Source organism: Ahaetulla prasina, chromosome 16, assembly GCF_028640845.1.
Source record: "Ahaetulla prasina isolate Xishuangbanna chromosome 16, ASM2864084v1, whole genome shotgun sequence".
Classification (NCBI taxonomy): Eukaryota; Metazoa; Chordata; class Lepidosauria; order Squamata; family Colubridae; genus Ahaetulla; species Ahaetulla prasina.
The window spans coordinates 1,123,386-1,151,126 of record NC_080554.1 but is presented as its reverse complement, the minus strand read 5'-3'; the positions used below and the strand labels follow the sequence as shown (position 1 = coordinate 1,151,126).

The 27,741-nt window shown below is 48.2% G+C and overlaps 1 protein-coding gene across 2 annotated transcripts; it reads right to left on the bottom strand.

Moving 5' to 3' along the window:
- Window positions 1-223: 223 nt before the first annotated feature.
- On the bottom strand, window positions 224-27,710 carry NUP188 (nucleoporin 188). Of its 2 annotated transcripts, XM_058159230.1 has the most exons (44): window positions 27,669-27,710; window positions 26,030-26,084; window positions 25,045-25,118; window positions 24,322-24,406; window positions 23,706-23,786; window positions 23,110-23,154; window positions 22,549-22,641; window positions 21,708-21,827; window positions 21,241-21,452; window positions 20,603-20,717; window positions 19,860-20,057; window positions 19,110-19,199; window positions 18,731-18,796; window positions 18,087-18,206; window positions 17,592-17,718; window positions 16,960-17,115; window positions 16,387-16,513; window positions 16,206-16,293; window positions 15,932-16,008; window positions 14,967-15,081; window positions 14,192-14,312; window positions 13,779-13,845; window positions 13,382-13,510; window positions 12,333-12,463; window positions 12,020-12,126; window positions 11,220-11,426; window positions 10,309-10,478; window positions 10,092-10,161; window positions 9,816-9,883; window positions 9,094-9,289; window positions 8,674-8,748; window positions 8,357-8,442; window positions 7,909-8,054; window positions 7,509-7,690; window positions 6,646-6,846; window positions 5,815-5,907; window positions 5,548-5,706; window positions 4,661-4,798; window positions 4,147-4,221; window positions 3,857-4,066; window positions 3,159-3,290; window positions 2,199-2,272; window positions 1,555-1,684; window positions 224-940 (listed from the first exon to the last, which is right to left on the bottom strand). In XM_058159230.1, the coding sequence occupies exons 1-44, from the start codon at window positions 27,692-27,694 to the stop codon at window positions 770-772; spliced, it is 5,208 nt and encodes a 1,735-aa protein (XP_058015213.1). In that variant the 5' UTR covers window positions 27,695-27,710; the 3' UTR covers window positions 224-769. The 2 variants fall into 2 exon arrangements, with proteins under 2 accessions (XP_058015213.1, XP_058015214.1); XM_058159231.1 differs by lacking the exons at window positions 20,603-20,717; window positions 21,241-21,452; window positions 21,708-21,827; ... (5 more) ...; window positions 26,030-26,084; window positions 27,669-27,710 and adding an exon at window positions 20,165-20,471.
- Window positions 27,711-27,741: the final 31 nt, after the last annotated feature.

Genomic DNA, 27,741 nt, shown 5'->3' with positions numbered 1-27,741 from the left:
CATTGAATCGAGACGGTTGCAGAAATGTTTTACGGTTCAGGGTATCGACGTTAAAAGCCGGCGAGAGCCGTTGCTTCACCGTAGGAAGTGTGGTGCGCCGGCGTTCCCAGAGGCCTCTCTCGCGTTCTTCTAACTGCTTTATTCCTTCCGGAAAAGTTGGCTTCGAAAGCGGAAGCCGAACTGGGCTACGCTTCGTGAACATTCAAGAGGCTGGAGCCCCAGCGTTGCTTAGAAACGTGTTTAATCAATATAAATAGGAAACAACTCGTACAAAAAAAATGGGGAGACTTTCAAGCAATGGGATTCTTCTGGGTTTTCGATCCCGCCTGGAAAGAGGATCGAGGACTTTATAAAAAATATCTCCTCCCTGCCCACAGAATGGCAGAGACGGGTCCCGTGGAAAAGCAGGAGGGACCCCTGACAGGAGGGTCTCTGCCCTTAGTTGGCAAAGCTCCATCACAAAACCGTCCTTGACCTACGACATTTAATGCCCGATATTGTTTTTCGGAAAGAATATTCAAGCTCTCTCTCATCTGCTTTCCATCCTGGGCTGCGCGTCAAGCTAGAAAAATAAGGGGCAGGCTTATGAAAGCCAAGCCAGATTTACTCGCGACACAATTGCTTGGGGTTGGGTGGGGGAGTCCTTCTCGCAGACGGGGTCCTTTGCTGAAAGAGACCAGCCGACGCCTGCCTGGTGGTGGGCAGAGGTCCCAGAATGGATGGGAGACCAATTGGAGTGGAAATCGTCTTCAGCCGGGCTGGGTGGCCTTTATCTCTGCACGTGTCTGACGAAGGTCTGCACCAGCTGGAAGAGGGGCTCCTGGCCTTCCGGCCCCAGCTTGGAGGAAGGTTTCCCCTGGGGAGAGGGCAGAAGGCCCCCGGCAGGCGAGGAAGGACCACCGCGGCGGAAATAGCGAGACAGGCTGGAGAGCAGCGTGCTCTGAAAAGAGAACACACAGGATTAAGTCATGTCCTTCTGTTACAGGAGGCTGGTCTAGAAACCGGGAGACGGTGAGTTCTAGTCCTGCCTTCGCCATAAAAGCCGGCTGGGTGTCTTTGGGCCAATCACTAGGAATCGTGAGTTCTAGTACTGCCCTAGACATGAAAGCTACTTGGATAATCTTGGGATAATAACCAGGAGACGGTGAGTTCTAGTCTTGCCTTAGCTTTGGAAGCTAGCTGAGTGAATTTTGGCCAATCACCAGGAGACGCTGAGTTCCAGTCCTGCCTGAGGCATGTAAGTCAGTTGGGTGACTTGGCTAGTCCCTCTCTCTCAGCCCAACCCACCTCACAAGGTGGCTGTTGTGGGGGAAATAGGAGGAAGGTGTGTTGGATACTTTCACCACCATGAGTGTTATGTACAAATAATAAAGGCAGGATGCAAATAAGTCAGTTGATCCGTCTCCTCCTTTCCACCTTTGCCATCGGCGTACGTGATGGGACTGCCGTCTTCCCATTCAGCCCAGCCAAGGGCAGCTGCTGCCAGGGGTGATGGGAACGGCAGTCCGAGTCTTCCTCACCGAGTGCCCCACTGAGCCAGGGTGGCCCCCTTACCAGCTCCGAGCTGAGCTCCTGTTTCATGCGCTGCTTATCTCGCGAGTGCACCGCCGGATCCTTCAAATACCGAACCGCTTGGGAGATGAGCAGGTAGAAGCAGTTTTCCATGGTAAACATCAGGAGAGGCCTGGAACAAAGGCGGGGCTTATTGAGCCACCGAAAAGCCCTAACACAGGGGTAGGGAACTATGGCCCTGCTGGCCCAGGAATCCTGGGAGTGAGTGGAAGTCCATACGAGTCATAAAGGGACCGTAATTCCCCACCTCTGCACCAGTGGAAAGACTCATCCAGATGCAAACAGGAGCTTGACATCTCCCCAAACCTATCCCCCGAAGTATAGTGTGTGTTTGCCACTTTGAATTATGTATAAATTCAAATATAATATAATACAGGAAAGGAAAGGGAAGGGAACGAAGAAAGAAAGAGGAAAAGAAGGAAAAGGAAGGAAAGGAAAGGAAAGGAAAGGAAAGGAAAGGAAAGGAAAGGAAAGGAAAGGAAAGGAAAGGAAAGGAAAGGAAAGGAAAGGGAAAAAAAAGAATAAAATGTAATACAATATAATAATAAAATAAAATAAAATAATAAAATAGAATAAAATAGAATAGTTCCGTGTTCCAAAGGTGGTCAAAGCCCCGAGGTACCTACTTGAGGGTCTTGTTCCCTTCCTGCTGGGGGGAGGGCCCTGCAGCCAGACTGAAGGGGTCCTTCTTCTTATCCAACTTTGGGAAGAAAGAAAAGCCGCATCAGCACTCGAGACAAAAGTCAAAAAGAAGCCATTGTTGTTTCAGTGCCATTGTAACTTCGGTCACTAAATTACCATTCCAACCTCTGGGAAACAGGGCTAGAAAGTACCCTGGAGGTCACCTAGTCCAACCCCCGGCTCAAGCAGGAGACCCTATGACATTTTGGACAAATGACTGTCCAGTCTCTTCATGAGAACCTCCAGTGATGGACTGGAGGCAAGTCGCTCCCCTGATTAATTGTTCTCCTTAGTTCTAGGTTGGAGCCCTCCTTGATCAATTCCCATCCCTGACTTCTTGTCCTCAGAGGCTTTGCAGAACAGGTTGACACCCCCCCTTCTCTGTGACACCCCCCCCCCCAATACTGGAAGGCTGCTATCATGTCTTTCTCTATGTTAGGCCACACCAGGGGTCGGCAATCTTAAACACTCAAAGAGCCGCAAAAGTCCTAATTCTGGAGCCGACTGGAAGTCCGGTTCCCCCACCATAGAGTCTCCTCCTAGCACGGCGTCCTTTTTCCTCTGCCTGTCCTAACCAAAAGCCCTATCAATTGTGGAGCCGGCCGCAGCAGCGGGATGAAAGAGCCACATGCGGCTCCAGAGCCCCCGGCTGCCGACCCCTGGGCTACACAGACCCAGTTCCTCACATCCCTTCATTATATATGTTACCTCCAGATCTCTAATCATCTTTGTTGCTCTTCTCTGCACTCTTTTTAGAATCTCATTATCTATCACAAGGGCCAGAATTGGATGCAGTATTCCAAGGGTGGCCTCATCACTGCAGTATACAAATAACTATACAGCATCTCCCAACTAGCAGCCTGGCCGTGCCTCTCCGCTCTGCACAAGCTCTCCTGAACTCTTACCTCCCCTAACATGTTCAAGGCCACGTTGATGGTGGCCAGCAGGGTCCCAAAAGAGGGGGCCACCTCCGAGTCAAAGGCCGGAGTTGTAAAGCTGAGCATGAAAAGGATGTTGTACTCCGCCAGGTCCAGGGACTGCGGGAGGAAGCAGAATCAAAATGCACCCAGAGCAGAATCCGTATTATTATTATTTGCTATTTTTATTGGCTGTGTTTATTCGGCCGCCTCCCTCGCCGTGGGGCTGCCCTAGGCGCCATACAGCAATACAAAGGAAGAAATGAAGAGTGTGTAAACAGAAGTAAAGTAATAGAATAAACGAAACTATGAAAAGAAACACGACGAGAATACATCAGTATGATAACCAAAAAAAATTAGAGAGCGTGAAGAGAAAATAGAAAACATTAGGAATTAAAACATTAGAAATATTAGAGAAAAGATGAAAAGAAGAATCTTGGCAAAGCGACTGTAGTGTTTCCCAACCTTTTAAAATGACTGGATGGTGGGGAATGGCTGCCTGCAAGGAGTATAAATGCTTCCATTCCCCACCATGCAGTCAGAGCTGAAGAAGCTTCTTGGGCGAGAAGCGATACGTCTTCAAAGAAAAAAACCAGAAGGTCCAGTTGCCTCTGAACCTTGGGGACGTTCATGAGAGAACAAACTATTTGGTGTCTCTTTTCCGGGAAGGAGCCTGGCTCCTCTACCTGGTCGAGAAGGATCTGACAGATGTCAGGGGTGAAGTGACGTAAGGCCGCAAGACACTTGCTGAGGATTTTCAGGAGGCTGTACTGGACGGTGCGCAGCGCCCTCTGCTCGGCTGCCTCCGACTCGGGGCTGGCCGGCTTGGCCGAAATCTGTGGGGCTCTCTGGAGGCGAGGCAGGACCGCCGAGGGAATGGACTCGCCGTTCTTGGCCTGGAAAGAAATCCCGGGAGTGAGGGGAGACCCCAGGCAGGCCGAATGTGGCTCGCGTTCAGGTGGGACCAGCGACTTACCTGCAAGTAGTGCTGAAGCATTTTGCGGCTGTGGAGCAGGGAAGTGCAGGCCTGGCACAAGTAGCACAAATTGACCTGAAACGGACGAGAAAACAGGGAAATAGTCCTTGGTTTACGACCAGAAGGGAGCCCAAAATTTCTGTTGCTAAGCATTCGTGAGGCTGAGCCTCATTTTATGACCCGGATTATAGGGGATAATGCTTTTTACATTGAGAAGACTTTAAAGCAAGGGCTCTCCAACCTTGGCAACTTTAAGACTTGTGGACTTCAAGCCTGCTTAAAGTGCCGTACAGAAGTCTAAATGCTATTGCTAAATGACCGGTTGTAGGTTGTAACCCCTTCCAGCGAATGTGAAAGGCTAAATTCAAGATGGGATTTAAAAAAAAAATTAATTTCAGTTTTAGTATTGGCTCAAGAGGTGCAGTCATGATCACTATTCCCCCCCCCACCCAGGTATCTCGGCTGCAGATGCTGCCACGATGTGCCCCATGGGAAGGTTGCTTCTGCCCCGTACCTGGACATCTCTCAGGAGCTGGGGCAGGTGGAAATGCCACTCCTTCATGAAGTTCGACAGCTGGAGGAGGAAGCCCACGGTGTGGTCGGCTTCTTCGAGGCAGGCCAGGCTCTGCACCGTCCGGACGGCGTTTAAGCACTGCGGGTAGAAAACTATTGAGCCCCACGTTTCCCCACCTCCCGAGCGGAATGGGCTGGCGGGACCCTCGGGATGCTTTGCTGATTCCCTCAAGAGGCCTTGCCGAGACCCCATCCCCTCTCGCCTACTTGCAACCGCAGATTCACTCCTTGACTTACAGCCATTTAGCAACCGTTTGGAAGTTACAACAGCGGCACTGAAATTCAGGTGTTTGGGCCACTGGCCTCCATTTAGGACGGTGGCAGCATCCCAGGGTCCCCTAATCGCCATTTGCGACCGTCCCAGCCGGCTTCCGACAAGCAAAGTCGATGAGGGAAAGCTGGCTTCGCTTAAGGACCATGTGATTCACATAACAGCAGCAGTGGCCTAATGACTGTCTTGCTTCGCTGGTTCTAATTGTGGCCGTTAAGTTGAGGACTGCCTATAAGCTTTCTATCCTGCCTCTGCTGCAGGAGCTGAAGTCCTCCTCCTTCGTTTTATACCCATAACGACAACCCTGGAGGTCTGGCCAAAAGACATGGATAGGCTCATGACTGAAGGAGGACTTAACCTCATTTTGGACTCTTTTTAAGCGGCCAGTTGTTTGAGTTTCTGGCCTATTTATGCAGCTCCTCTTCCCTCCACTCTTGAGGAAGGGGCCCTGGGCAGGAGGAAGAACAGGTTTGGCCACCCCGTCTTCCAAATTCCAGAAACTGGTCCTCCTCGAAGCCCCCCACCACCACCTCCTTGCAGACCGAAGAGAAACCCACCTGAAGGATCCTCTCCTGATGGACCCCCACGAAGTCCAAGGCATCGGTCAGGAAGTTGTACCGGAGGGTCTTCAGCAGGCGCTCCATCAACGATATGGAGAGGCGATAGACGCCTGGCCACGACGGGCCGTCCAGAGACCGCCGAGAGGAAACGGGGACCTGCCCAGGCAGCCGAGGTCAAACCACGAAACAAGAAAACAAGCCAGCTTCCCTTCTCCCGGGAGCCTGGATTTCTCCAGGGTGTGTTTGTGGGGAGCCCCCGCTCACCTGTCCCCCTCCGTTGCTGCTCAGCTGGTAGACGCTCAGGAGAGGCAAGCAGATGCTGTGAAGAATGCCAGCTGTGGCCACGGCCGCTGCCCCCTAAAAGAGAGGGGGAACTCAAGAGAAACTGGGGTACCCCGGGGGGGGGCAGATTTTACAACGCATACAAAAGCTCTGGCTGAACTCAGAAACCGTCCCCTGGCGGGGTTCAGACAGCACTGAAGTGAACCCAGCCTGACGATTTCTATTTGGTGCCAATCTAGGCCAACTTTCTGGCAGAGACTCTGGCACAGGAGTCCAGAGGGGGGAAGAGGGCGGCACACGCATCCAAATCCACAACCGACACAACTGATTATAGGTGGTCCTTGACTTACAACCGTTCAGTGACCAAAGTCACAACGGCACCGAAAAAGTGACCTATGACGGCTTTTCGCAGAACCGTTGCTGCATTCACGTGATCAAATTCTGGACGGTTGGCAACTAGCATGTACTTATGACGGCTGCAGTGTCCCGGGGTCACGTGATCCCTTTTTGTGACCTTCTGACAAAGTCAATGGGGAAGCCCGATTCGCTTAACAACCACGTGACTAACTTAACGGCCGCAATGATTCACTTTAACAATTGTGGTAAGCTTGCAAAACGGGGCAAAGCTCACTTAACCGCTGTCTCACTTAGCAACGGGAAGCGTGTGCTCAATTGCGGCCATAAAGCGAGGGCCGCCTGTACTTGCAGCCCACGTCAGGCAGGGACGATGGCTCCTGTGGGCACTATGTTGATGGTGCCATTCTGGTAAAGGACGCCTAGCCGGCCTGTCAATTGAGGCCTGTCAAGGCTCACCTGCTGAGTCTTGGCCAAGGTGAGCAGCAGGTGGAGGGAGGCTTCGGTGAAGTGCAAATTCTGCTTCAGCCTCAGGCTGACCTCCAAGGTGGTGCAGAGGGTGGGCAGCAGGGGGAGGCTCCGCGTCACGTGCAGCCAGCTGTCGCCCTCTTCGTCCACTTCGCACAGCTCCTTGGCCAAGTGGAGGCCCAGCACGCACACCTGGAGGGGGGGGGGAGGGAAAAGAGGCGGGGGGGGAGGCTTAAGCCCACCTGGTTCTGCGCTTGGGCTGCGGAGAGACACTTGTTTTGCCCTCAGTGACACAACAGAGGCGCAAAGGGGAGGGGGCTTCTTTCCCTGCAAAATGGATCCCTGAATTGGACAGGGGAAGAGAACCAGTCTGGTTTAGCGGCTGAGCTGTCTGTCCAGAAACCAGGAGACGGTGAGTTCTAGTCCCGTCTTAGCCATGAAAGTCAGCTGGATGACTCTGGGCCAATCACCAGGAGACGGTGAGTTCTAGTCCCCGCCTTAGGCACAAAAGCAATTGGTTGGCTTTGGGCCAGCCCTTCTCTCTCAGCCCAACCCACCTCACAGGGTTGCTGTTGTGGTGAAGTTAGAGGAAGAGGCAGGAGTACCTTCACTGCCTTGAGTTACCGATACAGTAATAAAGGAGGGAGAAATAAATGGCAATTAATAAACCCTGCCGTGCTTTCTGCCAGAGACCTGGATTCCCATCTAAGAAGCGAGGGAAGTGAGGACCATCCCAAAGCACCCAGTGGCTGAAAGGAAGAAGACTGTGATTATCGTATTCCTCCGTTCCCCCAATGATGCTAAAGAGCAACCAGCATTATCTTAGCATCTTCTGGTAAGGTGAGGTGACTTGCCCCGTCTCGCTGGTCCTTCTGCTTGTGTCGGGAGATGTCGTCTGTCTCCATGCTGTCTTTGTCCTCCAGGGCATCTCCCGTAGTCAAGCAGTGCCGGGTGTGGTCGAAGAGGGCGATGAATTCCTCCTGAAGGGTCTCACACACGCTCAGCACCAGCTGCGAGAACTGAGGGATTTCGCTTGCTGGGAGGGACGGAGACACAGAAAGAAAGAAAGAAAGAGAGAGAGAGAGAGATTGTTCGGACGGGGCCGGTGGATGGGTGGGGCTACATTCAGTGTATAAGATGCACCCAAATTTTCACCCTCTTTTAGGGGGGGAAAAAGTGCATCTTATACTCTGAAAAATATGGTATTTCTTCTAATTTTTCAACTTAGTGAGGCCTCCACCGCCCCCCGCTGACCTTTTGTTTCCTTCATCTGCAGGACGGTGATGAGCGCAGAGAAGACCTTGGCTTTGGTCTTCTCCATCATCTGCTGGTCAGCCTGAAGCACTCCGTCCAGGATCTGCGTCAAGGCACTGATGATTTCGTCCGCCGAGCCCAACTTGCTGACAGCAGGGAGAAAAAGCAGAAAGAGGGAAGAGAGCTCTTGAGATGCTGGGGTTGGGCTGAGAGAGACTGACTGGCCGACGGATGGATTAAGTAAATGCATTCAAGGACTCAGTTTCCCAAACTTCCTCCCCAGTAGAACTCCGGCACAGCAACGACTGGTGGGGTTTCCATCTGGGTTTTCAGGTATTCTCAGTCCTGCTGCAAAGTCTCGGGACCGAAGCGGAGATATTCCGTGTGCAAAATTGGGTGGTTCCCCCCCCCCCCTAGACAGCTGCATCTTTTCACCAAAAATACCCACCTCCTCCACTGTCGCAGCAGAATTAGCAGGAGGGTACACAGCATGGATCCTAACTGCAGGCAGCACCCGGAAGTGGGAACCAGCAGCTGTGGGGAGATTTTTTTTCAATGAGCGTCTTTTCAATATGAAATTATTATTAATGGTTTTAAAGGTATTGGCCTCCCAAGTCCAGGACGTCAAACTGAAACAGCTGAGACTTTAAATCAACTAGTAAAAGTGCATTAAAGTTGGAAAGAATTGCCGTGATTAGGAAACTCGCATTGTAAAATAATATGCAGACACAGACTTCAGGGGATAATTAGAATGCGAATTCTCACCAAAGCCTTGGTCCCACTCAAGACGTCCAGGAACAGCTGCTGAACCTCCGTGTCAGTCAAGTTCACGATATCAGCCTGAGAAATAGCAAGCTTGCGATTTAAAACCGGTAATGCGACGGCCCGTTTCTCTTGCATATAATCCCAACATTAATGTATAGCTATAATACAAAGAGGTTTCCATGTATGTAACAATCACTTAACAACTGTGGCAAGAAAGGCCACAAAATGAGGCAAAATTCACTTAACGAACGTCTCCCTGAGCAACAGAAATTTTGGGCTCAATTGACGACGTAAGTCAAGGCTTGTCGTAACTTCAAGCAAATCGCTAAACAACTTGTTGTTAAGCAAGGACTTAATACTTTTTGGCCCTACACTTTCAGCGTTTCAAGACAGGCAGTTAAGAGATTCCGGGGCCCTTACGTGGCTGGTGGAAACCACGAGCAGCATACGCCAAGCTGAGATCAGCATCTGGTACTCGGTCATGGAGGCACAGCCGCTGCCCTCCGTCTCGGCCACGTGAAAGGCCAGGGACTTCACGTAGCCCGACCAGTAAGCAAAGCGCTTCTCGGCCGAAAACTTCTTGAGCGTGTCCTTCAAGGACTGGTCCAGAGATCCCCTGCAGACCACAAAGACACAATTAAGAGGATTCCCCCTTGGGAAATGATCAAGATGATAAGCGGATGGCTTCAAACTACGCTACTGAGAATGGAAAAATAAGGTTCTCGATGCAAATCTGCACAAGGGAGCCTTAAGGGAGCCAAACGTAGTGAAGGGTCTCGCTTGGGTAGCTCAAAAGAGCACTGAAAATTTAAGTGGAGCATTGCAGGCTAACTCTGCCCATAGCCTGGAGAGCAATTCATCAGTGGAACCAGTTGCCTGTAGAAGTTGTGGATGCTCCAACACTGGAAGTTTTTAAGAAGAGATTGGACAACCGTTTATCTGAAGTGGTGTAGGGTTTCCTGCCTAGGCAGGTGGTTGGACTAGAAGACCTCTAAGGTCCCTTCCGACTCTGTTTCTGTTATATACGTCTCTGAGAAACAGGCGAGGAACAACATTCTCAACCCTAACCTCTGCAAGGACCAGTGTACCCTCTTCCTAGGTTGAATTTCTTCTTCGCTAAAATTCTTTTAAATGTCACTTACTTGACCACAGAATAAATCTCCAGGCAAATTATTTTCATGATCAAGGCACAGGTTTCCAAGACACTCAGCTGCGAACAGAGAAACATACACAACAATTGTGTTGCTTTTCTATGTGCAATTTCTGGCAGGCGCACATGAAGCAGAGAGCGGAAACATCCAACCACCCAGGGATTCTTTGCATTTTCTTTTCTTCTTTACATCAAGCCCAGAGGCGGAGGAAGCCACCGGTTGAGAGCGACCAAGGGGGCTAAACTCTGTCCCACCCCATTTCCTTACCTCAGATGTTTCGGACGGTGGAGGAAGGGATCCAAACAACGGGTTGGTTAAGTTTCCCCAAAACTTTGGCCTGGAAACACACAAAATGCTGTGAGTTTGGGTTTTTTCCCCTCTTCCCCTCCTCCTCCGCTATTTTCTCACTGTTTTCATTTTTCTTGAATTTTATATTTTGATAAAACTAATAAAGCTCGCAGTTTGAAGAGGAGAGAGAGCTCACTTGTTCCGGAGGACTAGCATGGCACTGTCTCGGCGGTCCTGCCACAGAGCGTGGAGAAAAGCGATGGTGGCTCGTTGCAGAAGGGGGGGGCACCAGTAGCGCTCCTCCTGTTTGGAGTCAATCAGCTCCAGGACCACGTGAAGGCAGCTCCATTCCCCTAAGCTGAACTCCTGGAAGGGAAAGTAGGGAGGGGGGAACAGATCCAGGTCCTGATTCAGGCCACAAAAACTGAATTGATAGCCGACAGTTAAAAACCACCTTGAACCCAGCACGGACTATTTCAGATTCCTGGTCTGGTGATAAGAGAACAGTTGTGATCATAAATGAAGAACTGTTGTGGCCCGTCAGCGGAGATGACGGCAGACTCCGACGGTGAGGAGGTTGGGGAGGAACCTGGGCCAGTCCTGGAGTCTGGGGAAGGCTCTGATGAGGGCTCTGCGTCAGAGGCAGAGAGGGGGCCAGGGCCGTCTGACAGTTCTCAGCTGCCTTCAGAGTCGGACACCAGTGGGGCAGAAGAACAGCTGGAGCCTGTTCCCAGTGTGCGCATGCGCAGATTGGCCAGACGAAGGGAACAGCTAAAGAACAAGAGTCGACTCGGGAGTAAAGCCACATGTGGACAGTGAATGGCCCCTCCCATAGGGAATAAAAGAGGGGAGGGGAGTCTGCAGGACACAATTAGTTCGCTTAATTGGTTTGTGACTCTCCAAGACTCCACGCCAAGTTTTGACGGTATCAGCCTGGCAGCTCTCCAAGCCAGATAAAGTATGTGTTTAGCGAGGGCGATTCCAGTCCCAATTGGGATGGCAAGTCGAGAACTGCCTGTGTAATTTGCAAAATTAATTTGCCTTTCGTTGTATTAATTAATGCAATTAGGGGACCTTCTCTAGCGAAGGGTCTGTAACGAGCGTTACCTTGCAGCCCTCGCTCCCATCTTTCACTTCCAGGTTAAGAAACAATTCGATCAGGCCGGGCTGGGTTTCCACGGCCACCGTGAGGAAGTCAAGGATCATGACTTTAATGCGCATGTCCTCGATTCTGCTCTGCAGGCGGGTCAGGAAGGCATCGCGGATGGCGGAGGCGTCGCTGCCGAGGCAGGCGTAGACAGACATGGGAGCCACCTAAGGGGAGAAGAGGAGGAAAAATGAGGGAGGGAGGGCATAGATGCCATGCACCAGGTGCCCCCACAGCACAGGAAGGGCGCACTGCCCCATGTAGTTTATTACAGGGTTCACTGTAACACAATGTGTTTCTCAACGAATGCACAATTTGTGGGCTTCAGCCTGACCATCATCTCAATTGGGCTTGAGATGCAAAGAATCAGGACTGTTCCTTAAGTTCCAGTTAAGAACCCAAAGGTGGCTTTTTTCAAAAGGCAACTGGGCTTTCTTGGGTTTTTTTTCTCCCTTTGAAAACATTAGTTAAGTAGAACTGAAGAAGCTTCTTGGATGAGAAGCGAAAAGTTTTCGAGGAAAAAAAAACCCCAGGAAGTCCAGTTGCATTTTGGAAAAAGCACCTTTGGGACAATCATAACCAGAATGTAACAGTAACAGAGTTGGAAGGGACCTTAGGGGTCATTTAGTCCAACCCCCTGTTCACGCAGAACTGTACTAGGGAAAGTCACTGGAAACCTCGTTCTGTAGCTTGGCTGGGCCGGGTTCAAGAAGCAAGGCAAGCAACGAAGGGTGTCAGAAGAAGAAAAAGGACCACTTACCGTTGCCAGCCGCTTCAGGAGCTGAATGGCCAGCCGTGGCAAGGCTGGGTCATGTTTATGATAGATGTACTTGGCTAAGACAGCAATCAGATTGTTCCGGTGGGCCCCTGGGTTTGGGAGGGCAGAGAATCAAGAGAGTAAAGTCACACGGAAAGAAAGTATTGATCAACAGGCAATTGATTTTCTGCACAGGAATAAGCAGGATCCAAAACCATTTGCTCGGTCAGCTGAAAATTAATGCAAATTCTGCGTGTTAAGTTCAGACGGTTTGTGCAGACGATAAAGCCTCAAAGGGAAGCAGGAAAGGACCTACCATGCTGAGTCAGAGCGTGTTCCAGAGGCGACACGACGCTGGAGGGCGGCTTCAACCGGATGACGTTGTTGGTGACGGAGAATGCCAGTTTCACCGTCTGGATCAGGAGCTGGCCCTGAGATTCCCCATCACTGGGTTGGCAGGAAGAAGCACCACGTTAAAAACCCGTCCTGTTTCTGCCCAGAATTGCACCAGCAGCCGAAGGACATGAAAAGCAGGATGGCTGTTCCTCCTACTCTCAGAACCACCCGCAGAGTTGCATGGGATTCTTGGACCCCTCAGGCCACTTGGCAGAGACAAGTCATAGAACGTAGACTCATAGGGTTGGAAGGGACCTTAGAGACCTCCTAGTCCAGCCCTCTGGAGACCCAATGTCATTCCGGTCTCTTCTTGAAAACCTCCAGTGACGACAATGGGATTCAGGGAAAATGCTTGAAACTATATTATGTTATAAAAAGGGAGTAATGGGAAAATATTTGAATAGGAGGATTGATTTCAAACTAAAGGGTTTTAACTTGGAGGAAGCAATGAGAGGAGGGGGGAAAAAAAGAAGAGAAAAATTGTTTAAGATTGGAGATTAGGGAGAATGGAAAGATTAGTTATATAACAGAAACAAGGAAAAGAAAAACAGAATTAGAGAGAAAGCATATTATGGCAAAAAATGAAATATATAAATTGTGTTAGGTGATAACTAAAAACTGAACAACTTTATGACTCGGCCAATTCTCTGTTCAAAAAAAAAAGTAGTTTGTTTGTGTATATTTGTAAAAAAATTAAAAACTTCCATTAAAAAAAAAAGAAAGCCTCCAGTGATGGAACACCCACGTCGTCTTGAGGCAAGCCGTTCCAAATTGTGGAATTAATAGAATTATCCTGAATTCTAGGTTGGATCTCTCTCGGGTAAGAGCCCACATCTGTTACTGATCCTGCCCTCAGCTGCTTTGGAGAACTGATGAACCCCTTCCTTCCTCTGCAACATCGAGAATCTAAGGACGGACGCCCCTCGGCAATGCCAAGAGTGCCTGAACTAAGAAAATGCCGGCACTCACCTGCAGGACTGGCTGGCCATCACCATTTCGATGGTGTCCACTCCAATGCCCATGATGCTGATGACCGCCTGGCCTGCTTCTGTATTGGCCAGGCTGAAGATACAGAGGGACTGGAGGCTGGGGGCACCGCTGAAAGGGAAAAGAAGAGAAAGAGAGAACTTTCTATGGGGAAAAAACGTCTGCAGGAGCTTCAACCACACACCGGGGATTCAAAGAGGCTTGCTTTACTCCAGTCCACCAGGAGGACAAGAAGCTTAGCATCAAGGTAAGAATGGAGTGTGAATTTAATTTTCAGGCAGCAGGAAGAAGGAATAGAGCTGCAGACACAGTGGGTGAGGCCTCAAAATGAACATACCCAGGATATAAGGTTGCTGGAGGGGGGGGGAACCAGCCTCACCTGCTACAAGGATCCATTTCAGGGCACAAGTTCAAGATTGCATGGATCAGCTGGAGGATAAGATATCCTGGAAGAAGGGAAAAGAGGCACCGTTTTTTCAGAAGGGAGTTCGAATGGAACGAGCTCAGCTGTCCTTCCAGGACTGCTTCTCAACCGTAGCCACTTTAAGAAGTGTGGACTTCAACTTCCAGGGTTCCGGCTGAGGAATTCTGGGAGTTGAAGTCCACACCTCTTAAGAGCGGCTAAGGTTGAGAAATACCGTCCTTGATGATCTGGAAAACTTTGCAGAGTTTTCTGCCCTCGAGACCCTCACCAGGAAACCTACGATAATACCAAGGAAGAGTCCCGAAAAAAAATGACAGGCTAAAATTTCAGTCCTTTTGGGGTGGGAAGTGGGGGGGAGTCCTGCTTACCTATTTTTTCTCTCACTCCATGGGAGTTATAGCGCCACTTGTGGTAATTTGGCAGCATCTCCTTCAGGACAAACACAATGCATGGCACCAGGCCCTGGCTCTGGGTGCTGCCCAGCTGCCCCTGAAGGAAAACAGCCAGGAGAGTTAAATGGGACGTTCCACCATCAATAATAATAATAACAACAACAGAGTTGGAAGGGACCTTGGAGGTCTTCTAGTCCAACCCACTGCTTAGGCAGGAAACCCTACACCACTTCAGACAAATGGTTATCCAACATCTTCTTAAAAATTTCCAGTGTTGGAGCATTCACAACTTCTGCAGGCAAGTTGTTCCACTGGTTAATGGTTCTCACTGTCAGGAAATTTCTCCTTAGTTCTAGGTTGCTTCTCTCCTTGATTAATTTCCACCCGTTGCTTCTTGTCCTGCCCTCAGGGGCTTTGGAGAATAGTTTGACTTCCTCTTCTTTGGGGCAACCCCTGAGATATTGGAACACTGCTATCATGTCTCCCCTAGTCCTTCTTTTCATTAAACTGGACACACCCAGTTCCTGTAATCGTTCTTCACATGTTTTAGCCTCCAGTCCCCTAATCCTCTTTGTTGCTCTTCTCTGCACCCTTTCTAGAGTCTCAACATCTTTTTTACATCGTAAATCAATGTCAATCACCCAGACAAAAATTAAGAAGCAGAAACTCCAAGTCCTTCTGGCAGCACAGTACCAAAAGGGAGGAGAGTCTCTCTCTCTCTCTCTCTCACTCTCTCTCTCTCAGCACATACCCGGACTAGTGTCATGATTAAATTCAGGAAGGAGATGGTCACGCCGTATTCGCCTTGAGGCTGCTCAATGCCCATCAGCAGATTCCCGTAGCCTCCAGCATTCATTCCCTCTGCACTGGGGAGAAAGAGAGAGACCCCAACAATCAGCAGGCTGGGAAACACTCTAGCATCAGTGCCAGAGGGGAGTTGGGGGGGGGTTTGATCTCTTTTGATATACAAGTGGCAAGGGGTATTGTAAACATTAGGGTCAGCCTGCTAACTGTTAGGGCCGAGATGGTGAACCTATGACATGCGTGCCACAGGTGGCATGTAGAGCCCTCTCTGCAGGCACCCAGCCGTCGCCCCAGCCCAGCTCCACCACGCATGCACGCGTGCCTCCCACTGGCCAGCTGCTCTTTTGAGTCTCTGCTGCACATACGTGGGGGTGGGGCCTTCCTCGATCTCCAGTTTGCCCCCCAGCACGCCCTAGATTTCTCCTGCATTCCTGCTGCCCGTGCCTTCCCCGAACTCCGCAGGTTCCACCCTCCGCAGGTGCCGCTCTGTGGCAGAAATGGAGGAGAAAGCCTGGGCGCGCGGGGAGAAACTGTGGAAAATGGGGAAGGCAGGAATGCAGGAGAAAGCCTGGGCGTGGGGGGGAACAAAACTGCAGAGATTGTGAGCGCCCCCCCCCCCCTTGCACTCCGTTTTGGGCCTGAAAAGCCTCCTGCACCAACCTGGAAGCCAAAATGGGGACCGGGGCACATGTGTGGGGAGGACACAAGAGCAGGGAACACACACACATGCGTGGGGCAGGGTGCATGTGCAGGGGGCGCTCGCATTGCATTTTGGGGATTGGGGCACGCGTGTGTGTATTCGCGTGCGTGCGTGCTTTGGGCACTTGGTGCCAAAAAGGTTTCCCATCACTGTCTTAGGGTCTCTCTCTCGCTTCCTCTTGTAAGTGGAGAACGATCTGTATAGCAAGTTACCTGATCAGGTGATTCATATTAGAAACCGGATTTGCCACAAAAGGTAAAAAGCCTGTATGATGAAGATCAGTCCAGACCTGGGGAGAAAATGGTCAGAAATGTTTCCTTCGTTTATTACTTATAAAATTTAATCAAGCTGATGGGAACCTCCTCGTGTCTCTTCTGCTGACACGAGTGGGAGAGGGCCGATCCCAGTGGGGTGAGAGGATCCCTCAAGATCTTTGCATCAGCCAAGGGACACCAGCTTGAAGAGAAATGACCGAGGGTCTCTTACCTTGGCAGGCATCCGGGAAGCCAGGACCGTTAAGCATTTGACACAAGAGGCGATAATGTCGACCGGGGGAGAAATCACAGTGGTTAACCTGCAGAAAGGAAAAGAGCAAAAGAGCTGAAGGTGAAATCGCCTTGCCTCAGGAGAACCTCAGAGGGGACCCCGCGGACACTCAAGCGCTCACCTGTGCAGCAGCATGTAGATTCGGGAGGTGATGGGCAGGAGGCAATCGGCAACTGACACATCGGTGCTGATGACTTTGTGAACCAGATCGATGATGGGCTTAACCCTCTGGCAATGCTGGATGACATCTGAGAAAGAGAAGAGTTCAAGGTAGACTTTTCTGCCATGAACCCAGGTCCCTCAAAAGCCAAATGGCAAAACCCAAAAGAAAGAAATAAAAAAATATATATATCAAAGACCTACATGCTGCACACTGACAGTGTCGGTTTAATGGAAGAGTTTTGAAATACTTGCACTAAACCAGGGATCTGCAAGCCATTTGGACCCGTTTCCCACAGAAAAAACAACACCGGGAGCCACAAAACCCTTTTGCTCGTGAGTAGCTTTTTCAGGGTTCATCAAAACTTAGAATGGAGTCAGACGGAAGGACTCCCAATATACCTTTTTCCCTGTCCCTGTTATAATAGTCGGAGTGCCTCCCATTTGGGGATCTTTTATCTTCCAACCAAACATGCTGCCCCCAAGCCCAGGAACAGCCCTGCCCCAAAAGCTCCTCCAAGTTCCGGAAACTCACCAGCTGTTGACACCACGTGCAACAGCATCTCGATTTCGCAGGTGAAGAGCGTCCAGCTGCTGTAAGAATACTCCCAGCGTACCAAATAGGCCCGGTCGTCCAGCATCACCTGCCCAAGCGTCCCCAGAGGGATCCGAAGGTTGGTTTGACCCGTCCCTGAAAGGGGAAAAAGAGAGCAGGGGGGGAAAAAAACTTGTTTTGAACAAAGAGGGTCTCTCGACAAAAATGGGTCCTTAACGAGACTGTCGGTGGGATAACAAGAGGCCCAGGTGGTTAATTTCGGAAGCATTCATTTGGCCGGAGAGTAGAAGGTGGATGTTAGTAGCGAAGAGAATATTTGTAGCTCGAGATTTGAACTGTGGGGTCTCTGAGCTGGGTGGTTTCCTTGCAGGTGTTTCATGACCCAGCTAGGGAACTTCCTCAGTGCTAGAAGGGAGTGGGGTTTGCTCTCCTTTTTTTTAATGACCATTAGACAAACCCCACTCCCTTCTAGCACTGATGATGTTACCTAGCTTGGTAAAGAAATGTCTGCAAGAAAACCACCAAGCTCAGAGGGCACCAAGGACCCCCCACGAATATAAGCAAGCACGTGTGTTTGAAGGGAGGGCAGAGGGTCCCAAAACCTCTCTTACCGAGGGGGTACAGCAATTTGGGCGTCAGCCTCCTCCAGAGGGTCCCGTCTTCGTCAGAGCAGACATCGGCTGGCTTGTGCTTATAAAGCTCGATATAGAACGACATCTTGTCTAGAAATGTGTAAACCTTTAAGGGAGGGGGGGAAGAGAGAGAGAGAGGGAAGATGGGCTCATGAAGAGAAGCAGGTAGAAAGGAACCTTGGGAAGACACGTCATTAAAAAGGAGGCCGCAGGAAAAACTGACCGGCGAGACAGGTGCAAGTGCAAGCATGAGAAAGAAACTCAACACAACACAACTCCTCCTTGATTCTGTTCAGTAGAAGTGAAACAGGGAGGAACTTGGCAGAGTCTGTTATTCTACTTTACTAGAATACCATCTACAATCGCCCAGGGATCTCTAGTTCTGTGAACGAAAGGCTCACCTTAGCCCAAGGTTCTGAGTGAGAGAGACTTAAACGGGTCACTGATTTCTCTCCCTCCGACTTCCATACGTACCTTTTTTGCCGTCGACTTGTCTGAAACAAGCACAGTGAGTAACTGAAGAAGAGGAGAGAGGAGGTGTGGAAACATGCCACAGACGCTATCCAAAATAATGCCCAGACCTGCTGTTGGTTCCTGGCACGAGAAGCAGAAAACAGAAGCTGTCGAAAACAGACGTCGTTTTGCAACGAGTTTTCGCTCACTAGCTTTGCTGTGAAATGGACCTACTGCTTTGTTTCAAATGCTGGCCTTAAAAAAGGATAGAATCTCATTTTATCTACTGGTTGTCCTTAACTTACAGCTTTTCCAGAAGAAAGCATACAAGAGAGAAAACCAGAATTGTATGTACCTACATATATTTCCTTCTTTTTTAATTCCTTTTCTTTAAAAAAAAAAAAAAGGACAAAAGAGGGAAAGAGATAATATTTACTATGGAAGGCTATTTCCCCCCCTGATAGAAAGTAGCTTTTTTTCTTCAACCATTTTACACGGAAGGAATCTTTTAAAATAATTTTCAGGACTCCAAGAACCTTAGAACTCTCAGTTAGAAGACCAACTAAGTTTTGCCAATGCCAAAAGGGGGATATTTTCCCCACATTTTCAGAAACAGTGACTCAAAAGGAAACCCAGATCAAGTGTCGCTTTCAGAGCAAGCTCACCGTTTTCCAGAACAAGGGAGGAATGCTGGAAGAGGCCAAAACTTCACACGCTGTGTCGATTATGTCCTTGAGAAAATAAATGGGAAGGGAGGGAGGGAGGGAGGGAGGGAGAAACTCATATGTCACGTTATATTTGGTACCCTTGATGTGAATACCTTAAGAAGATTGAAGGACCTTTCATAAGAAAACTACAAGGAAAGGTTCCTCTAGGCTAAAGGATACTTTGCACTCTTAATATAACTATAGTTCTCTGTGGGAAAGGCAACTGGCTGGCTGGGGAATTCTGGGAGTTGAAGTCCACAGGTCTTGCCAAGGTGGGACACCCCTGATTTAGGCCAATCGCTGGGCAGAGATGGCTGGGCCCCCTTTTCCCTCTTACCTGCTGATTGCCGAGCGTGTGCAGCTCCAGGGAAGTCAGCACGAAGGAAAGGAGGCCATAAATGCACATGCAGGAGGTGCTGGAAATGCACTGCAAACAAAGAGCGTTTCACAGCCGGAGCCATGGAAAGACACAACTGAGCCCAACGTTTCTGTTGCTAAGTTAGAGACGTTTGTTAAGTGAGTTGTGCCCCATTTTACGGCCTTCCTCGCCACAGTTAAAGATAGATCAGCCCTTGCTTAGCGACTGCCTCGTTTACCAACTGTTTGCAGTTACAACGGTGATGAAAAAGTAACTCTACAACCAATCCAACCCAGTTTGTAAGCAAATGGGAACTGAACTAAGATCGTAAGCAGTCGCAGCTTCAGCTAGTGACCTCTTTGCCTAACAACTGAGCTGCCAGTCCCAGCGGTGGTTGCTAAACAAAGACTGCCTGCACTGTCACTAAAGGAGGACCACCTGTCAAGTTTTTATTCCCCATTGGCAATCTGTTTAGTTACAGATATACACAGCTACAAGTATTACATTTTTTCCCTCTTCCCTGGAAAAATCAACGGGCTAAACCTAGCAAATGCTTAAATCTATGCTTAAATTCCTTTCCTTGCACGAGAAAAGATGAAATTGCGTGGTGTGACCTGAACAGGATTCCAAGGTTAAAGAAAAAGGAAGAAAAAAACGGGGCTCGGAGGCCTCTGAGCCTTTAAGCTATTAAATATTATAAAGCAGATTTCCTCCGGGCTAGAGACTCACATTTCCTTCAGAACTTATGGCTCGGAGCAGCTTTGTCAAATACTGGAAGACGTTCATTTGGATGGCAGTGCTTCCCATCCGCCGGATCACCCCGCTTGACCCGTCGGCGCTCAGGGTGTGCCGGAGTAACGCCCAGGCCAAGAGGACGGGGGCGTGATGGGGGACGTCCCCCAGGGTCAGCAGCAGGCGGTCCATTTCCTGTTGGGAGGAAAGGGATGGCGTGTCAAACCTTGCCCAGAGCCAGTCTGGTATAGTGGTGAAAATGCTGGCCTAGAAACCAGGAGACAAGTCAGTTCTAGTCCCACCTTAGGCCTGAAAGCCACCTGGGTCACTTTGAGCCACTTTGAGACGGTGACTTCTAGTTGTGCCTTGGGCATGGAAGACAGCTGGATGACTTTAGGCCAATCACCAGGAGATGGTGAGTTCTAATTCCACCTCAGGAACAAAAGCCAGGTGGGTGACCTTGGACCACTCTCTCTCTCTCAGTCCAACCCACCTCACAGGGTTGTTGTTGTGGGAAGGAGGAGGAGTATAGGGTATCTTTGCAGTCTTGAGTCACAGATAAAAAAGACAAGACAGAAATATAATATATATAATAGCAGTAACCATCTTTATGAGCATTCTGCTTTAAAAGTCAGGAAAGAGTTTTATTTTCCTACTAATGTTTCCCTGAAAGATTTTGCATGGTGAGGTAAAAATAAACATGAATATTGAGCGATCATAGATTGGGGGGAGGGATTTACCTGGCGGATCTGTCCATTGCCAGCAAATTTATGCTCCTCTTTCCTGTCGTCCAACAAACGTTCATGTAAGGAGTCGATTTCCATGCCTTCCACTAGAATTAGAGCACTGAAGTACCTGAAAAACATGTTTATGGGGGGAAGAGACAAAACACCAAGAAATTAGAACTGCACGAGAAGATTCGCCTCCCAAGCAAACCATCATTTGGCTCGTTTTGCTTTTTGATATATATATAAAAAAAAAGCCACACTGTGGATGATTCGCTTAACGACCTTAGCAGAAGTGAAGCCATGTCCATTGCAGTCACGTAGACGCGGAGCTGCAAGTCCCAATTTTGATCGTTAAGGCAAGACCAGGGGTGAAATCCCGCAGGTTCTGGAGAACCGGTAGTGGAAATTTTGAGCAGTTCGGAGAACTGGCAAATGCCACCTCTGGCTGGCTCCAGAGTGGGGTGGGAATGGAGATTTTGCAATATCCTTCCCCTGGAGTGGGGTGGGAATGGAGATGTTGCAGTATCCTTCACCCCTGGCAAGGACTACTTATAGCTGTTCTCCTTTCATGCACCGACTTACATAAATTCAACTAGAGCGGCCTGTGGCCCGTCGCGGTTCAGGAGGCCCAGCGCGTGGCACTCACTCACCCAATCCGATCCACCAGGGGGTCCATGCTTTCATCAACCAGGTGTCGGTTGGTCTGCCGAGAACCGAAGCCCTGGTCCTTGAACATCTTGGCGAAAGCCAGCAGCTCCTCCGGAGTCATCTCAAAATAGGCGTAGTAGAGGAAGATGATCTCCAGCAGCATGGACTGCTCGCGGAGGCACTGCACGAACCAGCGAGACACCTGCCGCTCCGTCTGGGGGCAAAAAGCAGAAGTCGCAGGGTGTTAAAACACACACAGAGGGGAAACAGCATTGGCTTTTTTTTGAGGCTTGCTGGAAACAATGGAGAACAGAGAACTTAGAATGCAGCATGTTAAATTGGACAAAAAAAAAATTCGTCCAGGAGAAATGTGAATGTGATCATGCTAACATCCACATATTTCCCTTACGAAACTAGAAACGCACTGCACAATTGATGAAAGTAAAGTATGAGTGGGGGGAAAAAATACCATCAGACTTCCGTGTGTCTCCCATGTAGGCGCTTCTGCTTTATACAGGTCTTCAAACTGTTTCCGATAATTAGGAACCAGTTCCTTATCCAGTTTTTCCATACACTGCGAATACGGGACCTTCACAGGAAAACCAAGGTGGGGAAAAAAATAAATTAAGTGACTCTTTCATCCCTTTTGTACTTGTATGTCATTTTTTTAATACTATACCAGAATTTAATTTAACATTTAACATGCAATTAAATGTTTTAAAGTGCAGTTAATAAAATTATCGGCTATGTGTTTCATAATAACGAGAGCCAATTTGGTCCATTAGCTGCGTGGCTGGGCTAGAAATTTGTAATTGTGAGTTCTAGTCTTCCTTTAGGCACGAAAGCTGGTTTGATGATTTTCCCTCTTTCTCAGCCCGACCCACCTCACAGGGTTGTTATTCTGGATAACAGAGGCAGGATGCTTCCTTGAGTTGACCCAAAATAAAGGTGAGAAAGAACTAATAAACAAACATGTATTTTACATTCTCTTAAAAGGTTACAATTTCATCCCTTTCAAAGATGAAAGAGCTCTGGTGCCTCAGACTATAGTCTTCTACTTGGGAATCCTCATTTAGTGACCACGGTGAGGTCCAGCAACTTGTTTGTTAAGCCAAGGAGCTGCTCAGAAAAACTATCTTAGCTTTAAAAACCTGCGAAGGTCACAAACGTGATGGCTGGTGGCCAAGTTCCCTTTTTATCACTGTCGTAAGTGCAAAATCACTAAATGAGTCATCACTAAACAAGGACGACCTGTACTTTAACTGCATTTAATGATCGTAGAAGAATCAAGAATGGAAGCCAATACATACCATGTAAGGGTGCCTCTCATCCTGGAAATAAGTGAGGATGTGAAGAACACACCGAAGAATACAAAACCTCTCCTCATAGTAGTAATCAGCAATCTGCGAACACATATTGTTGTCTTTAAAGCAGCTCTCTTTGTATTTTCGTGTTTGCTTCCCCAAAGTCTCTTTGCTGAATTTCCAGGTTTCACCCCACGTGAACCTCTGATTAGCAGGTATTTCATTTGCTATTTATTTGTTTTTAGACAAACACACCCCAGCACGTTATCTGTGAACAATGTTGTTCTTCATCCTCATCATAAGAAGATTGTGGTTTATTGTGTTGTCACTGGGCTTTTGGGTAATTTTTTTTTCAACTGGAAAAGGGGGATAAAAATACTATCCAAAATAATTACAAGAAGCCGCTCAGGGCAAAATCAGGAGCAAGTGGCGAGAGACGGCATTTCTTACTTGGAACTTCAATCCTCTCTGCTGCATCAAGTCAACCCCCTCCTCACAGTAAAATACTTGATACAGAATCAGTGGAGATGGGAACAGGGCCCATGGAGGGATGTAGGGGAAACTCACCTTCAGTAGCAGAGTCTGGCTCTGCCTGTCATCTTGCAGCACGGTCTAGATACAAAAAGGAATCGGTCAGAAAGAGTTGAGGCTTGGAAAGAGACACAACCAACGGAGAAAGGTATGTTCCCGTCTCGGTTTTAGCTATAATCATCACGGAATGGATGTATGTCTCTGTTCGTTTATTTTTACCCCATCTATTGTTTTCATAAATAAGTCAAAAGTGGTGATCATTGCTTCCTCCTCCTTCCCCCCACCCCACCCCAAGTAGTTTAGGAAGTCACATAGGCTGAAAGAGAGGGACTGGCCCAATGTCACCCAGTCGGCTTTCAAGCCTAAGGTGGGACCAGAACTCTCAGTCTCCTGGTAATCGGCCCAGTGTCACCCAATCGGCTTTCAAGCCTAAGGTGGGACTAGAATTCCTATGAATCGTAGTCTTTATGGCTACTACTTCCGAGGCGGGCCTCACCCCACAAGTGGAAATGCAAATTTACGGCATCACAGTGAGAACTCACTGCATTAAGTCCTAGCCTCCAAGAGCCATGCAGAGACATACTTGACAACATAAATTCTGGGAAAGAGAGAGACCGTGCGCCGTTACCCACCTTTAGCGAGTCTCTAGTCCCTCGATAATCCTCTTGAAGGTAACATTGTAAGAGCTGCACGCTTTGCTCCTCATCCAAACCCTGCAATGGCAGACAAAACTTTTAGCTACGTTACGTACGTTTTAAGAGAGAGGGATAAGATAATGAAGAACAGAACAAGGCCTGATTTTCGGTGCCACTTCCAAGTTCTGCAAAGTATCTCGATTAAACTTCAGAAGTCTCAGACACAAACCAGAAGGACTGGAGAACACCAGCATCTCTCCAATCCTGATATTTTCTTCCACCCCCGTCCTGAAACACGCAAAGCAAAAAAAGCAGAGCGACTTCTGAAAGTATTTCTTACCAAAAACTTGCTGACTCGGAGTCCCAGTTCCTTTAATGAAGCGGGCACGCTTTTAAGAGAGAGGGATAGGATAATGAAGAACAGAACAAGGCCTGATTTTCAGTGCCACTTCCAAGTTCTGCAAAGTATCTCGATTAAACTTCAGAAGTCTCAGACACAAACCAGAAGGACTGGAGAACACCAGCATCTCTCCAATCCTGATATTTTCTTCCACCCCCGTCCTGAAACACGCAAAGCAAAAAAAGCAGAGCGACTTCTGAAAGTATTTCTTACCAAAAACTTGCTGACTCGGAGTCCCAGTTCCTTCAATGAAGCAGGCACGTTTTTATCAGCTTTCACAATTTCTGCTGAATTGGAACTACACGTAAGAAACAATTATTCAGTTTGATTTGTTTGGAACAAAGTGAATATTGATCTAACACCTGGATAATTTTATATCCACAAACATTCCCGAAACATTATAAAGCCCTAAAGGAAATAAAAAATAAAATAATCTACACATGATCAAATTCAGAAAGAACATCCAGAGAAAAACAAGGTAGGGGGCCCACTTGTCTTTGTAGCCAAGCCTAAGAATCAGATCTTAACCCTTAAGAGTTCATCTAAATAACACTGAAGGAAAAGGGGTTACACAAATGGTTTCGTTTTGTATCTGCTATTTTTTCTAAGATTTGATTGATATTGAGATTATTTCCTAGTATGATTGAATTGCTAATTGTATCATATGACTATCATTAAGTGATGTGCCTTGTGATTCTTGACAAATGTATCTTGTCTTTTTATGTACACTGAGAGCATATGAACCACAAACAAATTCCTTGTGTGTCCAATCACACTTGGCCAATAAAGAATTCTATTCCCATTCCCAATTCCCATTCCAGACTAGATGGATTTCTAAAAGGAGGAAGCAGATTCATGACCAGAAAAACCCACAGATTCTCCAAGCGCTTCTTAACTCGAGTGCTGTGCTAGATACCCAGCATCTGGTTACTGTACCTGGGTGGTCTGTAGTAACAAAGTCCTTCAAGCAACCTCTGCCAATGTTTATTCAACTCTTCTGCGATCTGTGCCTAAATCAGGACAAAAGGATGGTGAATTTAGAGATTCCACTCAACTGTTAAAAACTATTTGCTTAGTTTTGCAAAGCTGGACAGATGGAAGGAGCAGCATTGTACAGTAGGGTGTCCAACCATGACAACTTTTAAGACTTGTGGTCTCTTTCATTGGTTAACGTTATTTGATTCATCTCTGAAATAGCACCATATGCCCAGAGGTTCTAGGATGTAGCATGTAACATTCCATAGGTAAAGGTAAAGGTTCCCCTCACACATATGTGCTAGTCGTTCCCGAGTCTAGGGGGCAGTGCTCATCTCCGTTTGAAAGCCGAAGAGCCAGCGCTGTCCGAAGACGTCTCTGTGGTCATGTGGCCGGCATGACTCAACACCAAAGGCACACGGAGCGCTCTTCCCTTCCCACTAAAGGTGGTTCCTATTTTTCTACTTGCATTTTTTATGTGCTTTCGAACTGCTAGGTTGGCAGAAGCTGGGACAAGGAACGGGAGCTCACCCCGTTACGCGGCACTGGGGATTCAAACCACTGAACTGCCGACCTTTCGATCGACAAGCTCATATCATACTTTCCGTACCATCCCAAAATAAGATTCCCCAAGATCTCAGTATGATCTTGTTTCTGCTCATCATCATATTCAGGAGGTGTGGTTTTGTATATTATAACGAGGTACAATGAGTGCAAGTCACTAAGGTTCAAATCAATGCCCTTGCCAGGTTTGAGCCAATGCTTATCAGACTCTACATTCTTCATGGAGAGCTAGCTTTGTTACTTCAAGGAACTGGAAACATTAATCTAAAGAAATCTGCTTAACTGAATGCATTAATCAAAGAGGCCTCCCTCTGTTGCTGCCATGATTAACACCAAACTAGAAAGGTTTCAAAGGAAACAGCCCTAAGCCAACTTTGCTTACCGGTTCTCTCAAAGCTGATCTTCCCAAAAGAATGGTCCACAGTTCTCTGCTGCTCCTTAAATTAAAAATCACGCATTCCTTAAAATCTTTTAAAAGCTCACAGAACTATATCTCTGGACAGGAAAGCCAGTTGTGGGACTTGGAGCCAATCCTTCTCTCTCTGCCCACCCAACCCCACCAGATCAATCCAACACAACTAATGCACAGTTTCTCATGTGCAGGGATGAACACTTCACTTAGCCAACTTTGAGAAGCATCAAGGGGAATAGGCATACTCCCAGATAGAACATTATTTGTTTAGCATATGGCATATCACACATGGACTAGCCATATATATGAACCATCTAGATTAATATAAATCTAGAACAAAATATAAACGTTTAGAAGTTCTGTGTTGAAATACCAATGTCTAGGCCGTCTAACCATTGAAGCAGAGCAGATTCTGGACCATATGCTTACAGCGGGTCACAATGTCAGACAGCACAGTGTAAAGAATGCACAGCCAGAACAATTATTATGTCATCCTGCCTTTCTGTACATACACCTAGGTCACAATTACTGCGTGTTCAAATCATGCGATGCTCAACTTAGGGCAAATTATAAATTGATATCAGGTTGCATTTAATGCAAGTCAAAAATCTGTTGAGCAAGAGGCTAGCAAATGCACAATTGTGGTTTTAGACACTCTTAAAAACTTCCTGGGTGCAAAATGGGAGGTTCTATCAGAGGCAAACAGCGAAAGTAATAGTGTTAAAACAGATATTTTTGTTACTTTTACAAAGGATTTTGGAGTTCCATTTTGCTTTCTCTTAACTACTCTGTGACCCCTATATTTAAATTATATGTATATTCTTATCCTTCCCTGTAACATCTCATTCATATACATACGAAAGTTCATGATCAATATTTTTCCTTGCATATTTCCACTCCTAGCTGAAATGAATTACCCTATTTCCCAAAGAAACACCAGTTCAAAGAGCTCAGATTCAAATCAGGGGATCCTTTCCTGTGGGGTCTTTTTATCTCTCCAACAGAGATCTATTTGGGCAGCTCGAAATGTGTTAAATATATATTTAATATTCCTGCCTTCTTCCTTCTTCTCCTCAAATGGGAATTATTATTCATTTCCTTCCGGGGTGGGGGAGGAAGGTGTTATTCCATTACCCCGGTTTTTTTTTTTAAATTTGCATTTATATCCCGCCCTTCTCCAAAGACTCAGGGCGGCTTACACTATGTTAGCAATAAGGTTTGGGGTGCCGGACCGGAAAGCCAAAGGTCTGAGTTCGAGTCCTGCCTTGGGCGCCCAAAGCCACGCCTTCCCTGTCTTTCCCACCTCGCAGGGTTGTTGTTGGAAGGGAAGGAGGAAGATGTACAATTAAGAGTCCAACTGGGCCTGGCGCCCAGTTATTTGGCCGTTCAAATAAATAGCGATAAAAAAAAAATCCCCACTGCCCTCAAATGGACAGCAATGAAGGGAGGAGGGGGCTTCGCTAGGGGTCTCCCCCCTCACCCCAAAGCTCCGGGGGTGGGGGGGCTGAGCGGGGTCGGCTCGGGGCTTCGGCCGGGCTCGGCCCTCCCACAGCCGCTTCCTCCCCTCAGGGGCTCCGACAACGACCGCGCGTCTCCCTCCGGTTCCTACCTCGCAGACAGCCCGCCGGCCGCCATCTTGCCTCCCCTCCCACGTGACCCTCCCTCCTCCTCCTCCCCCCCTC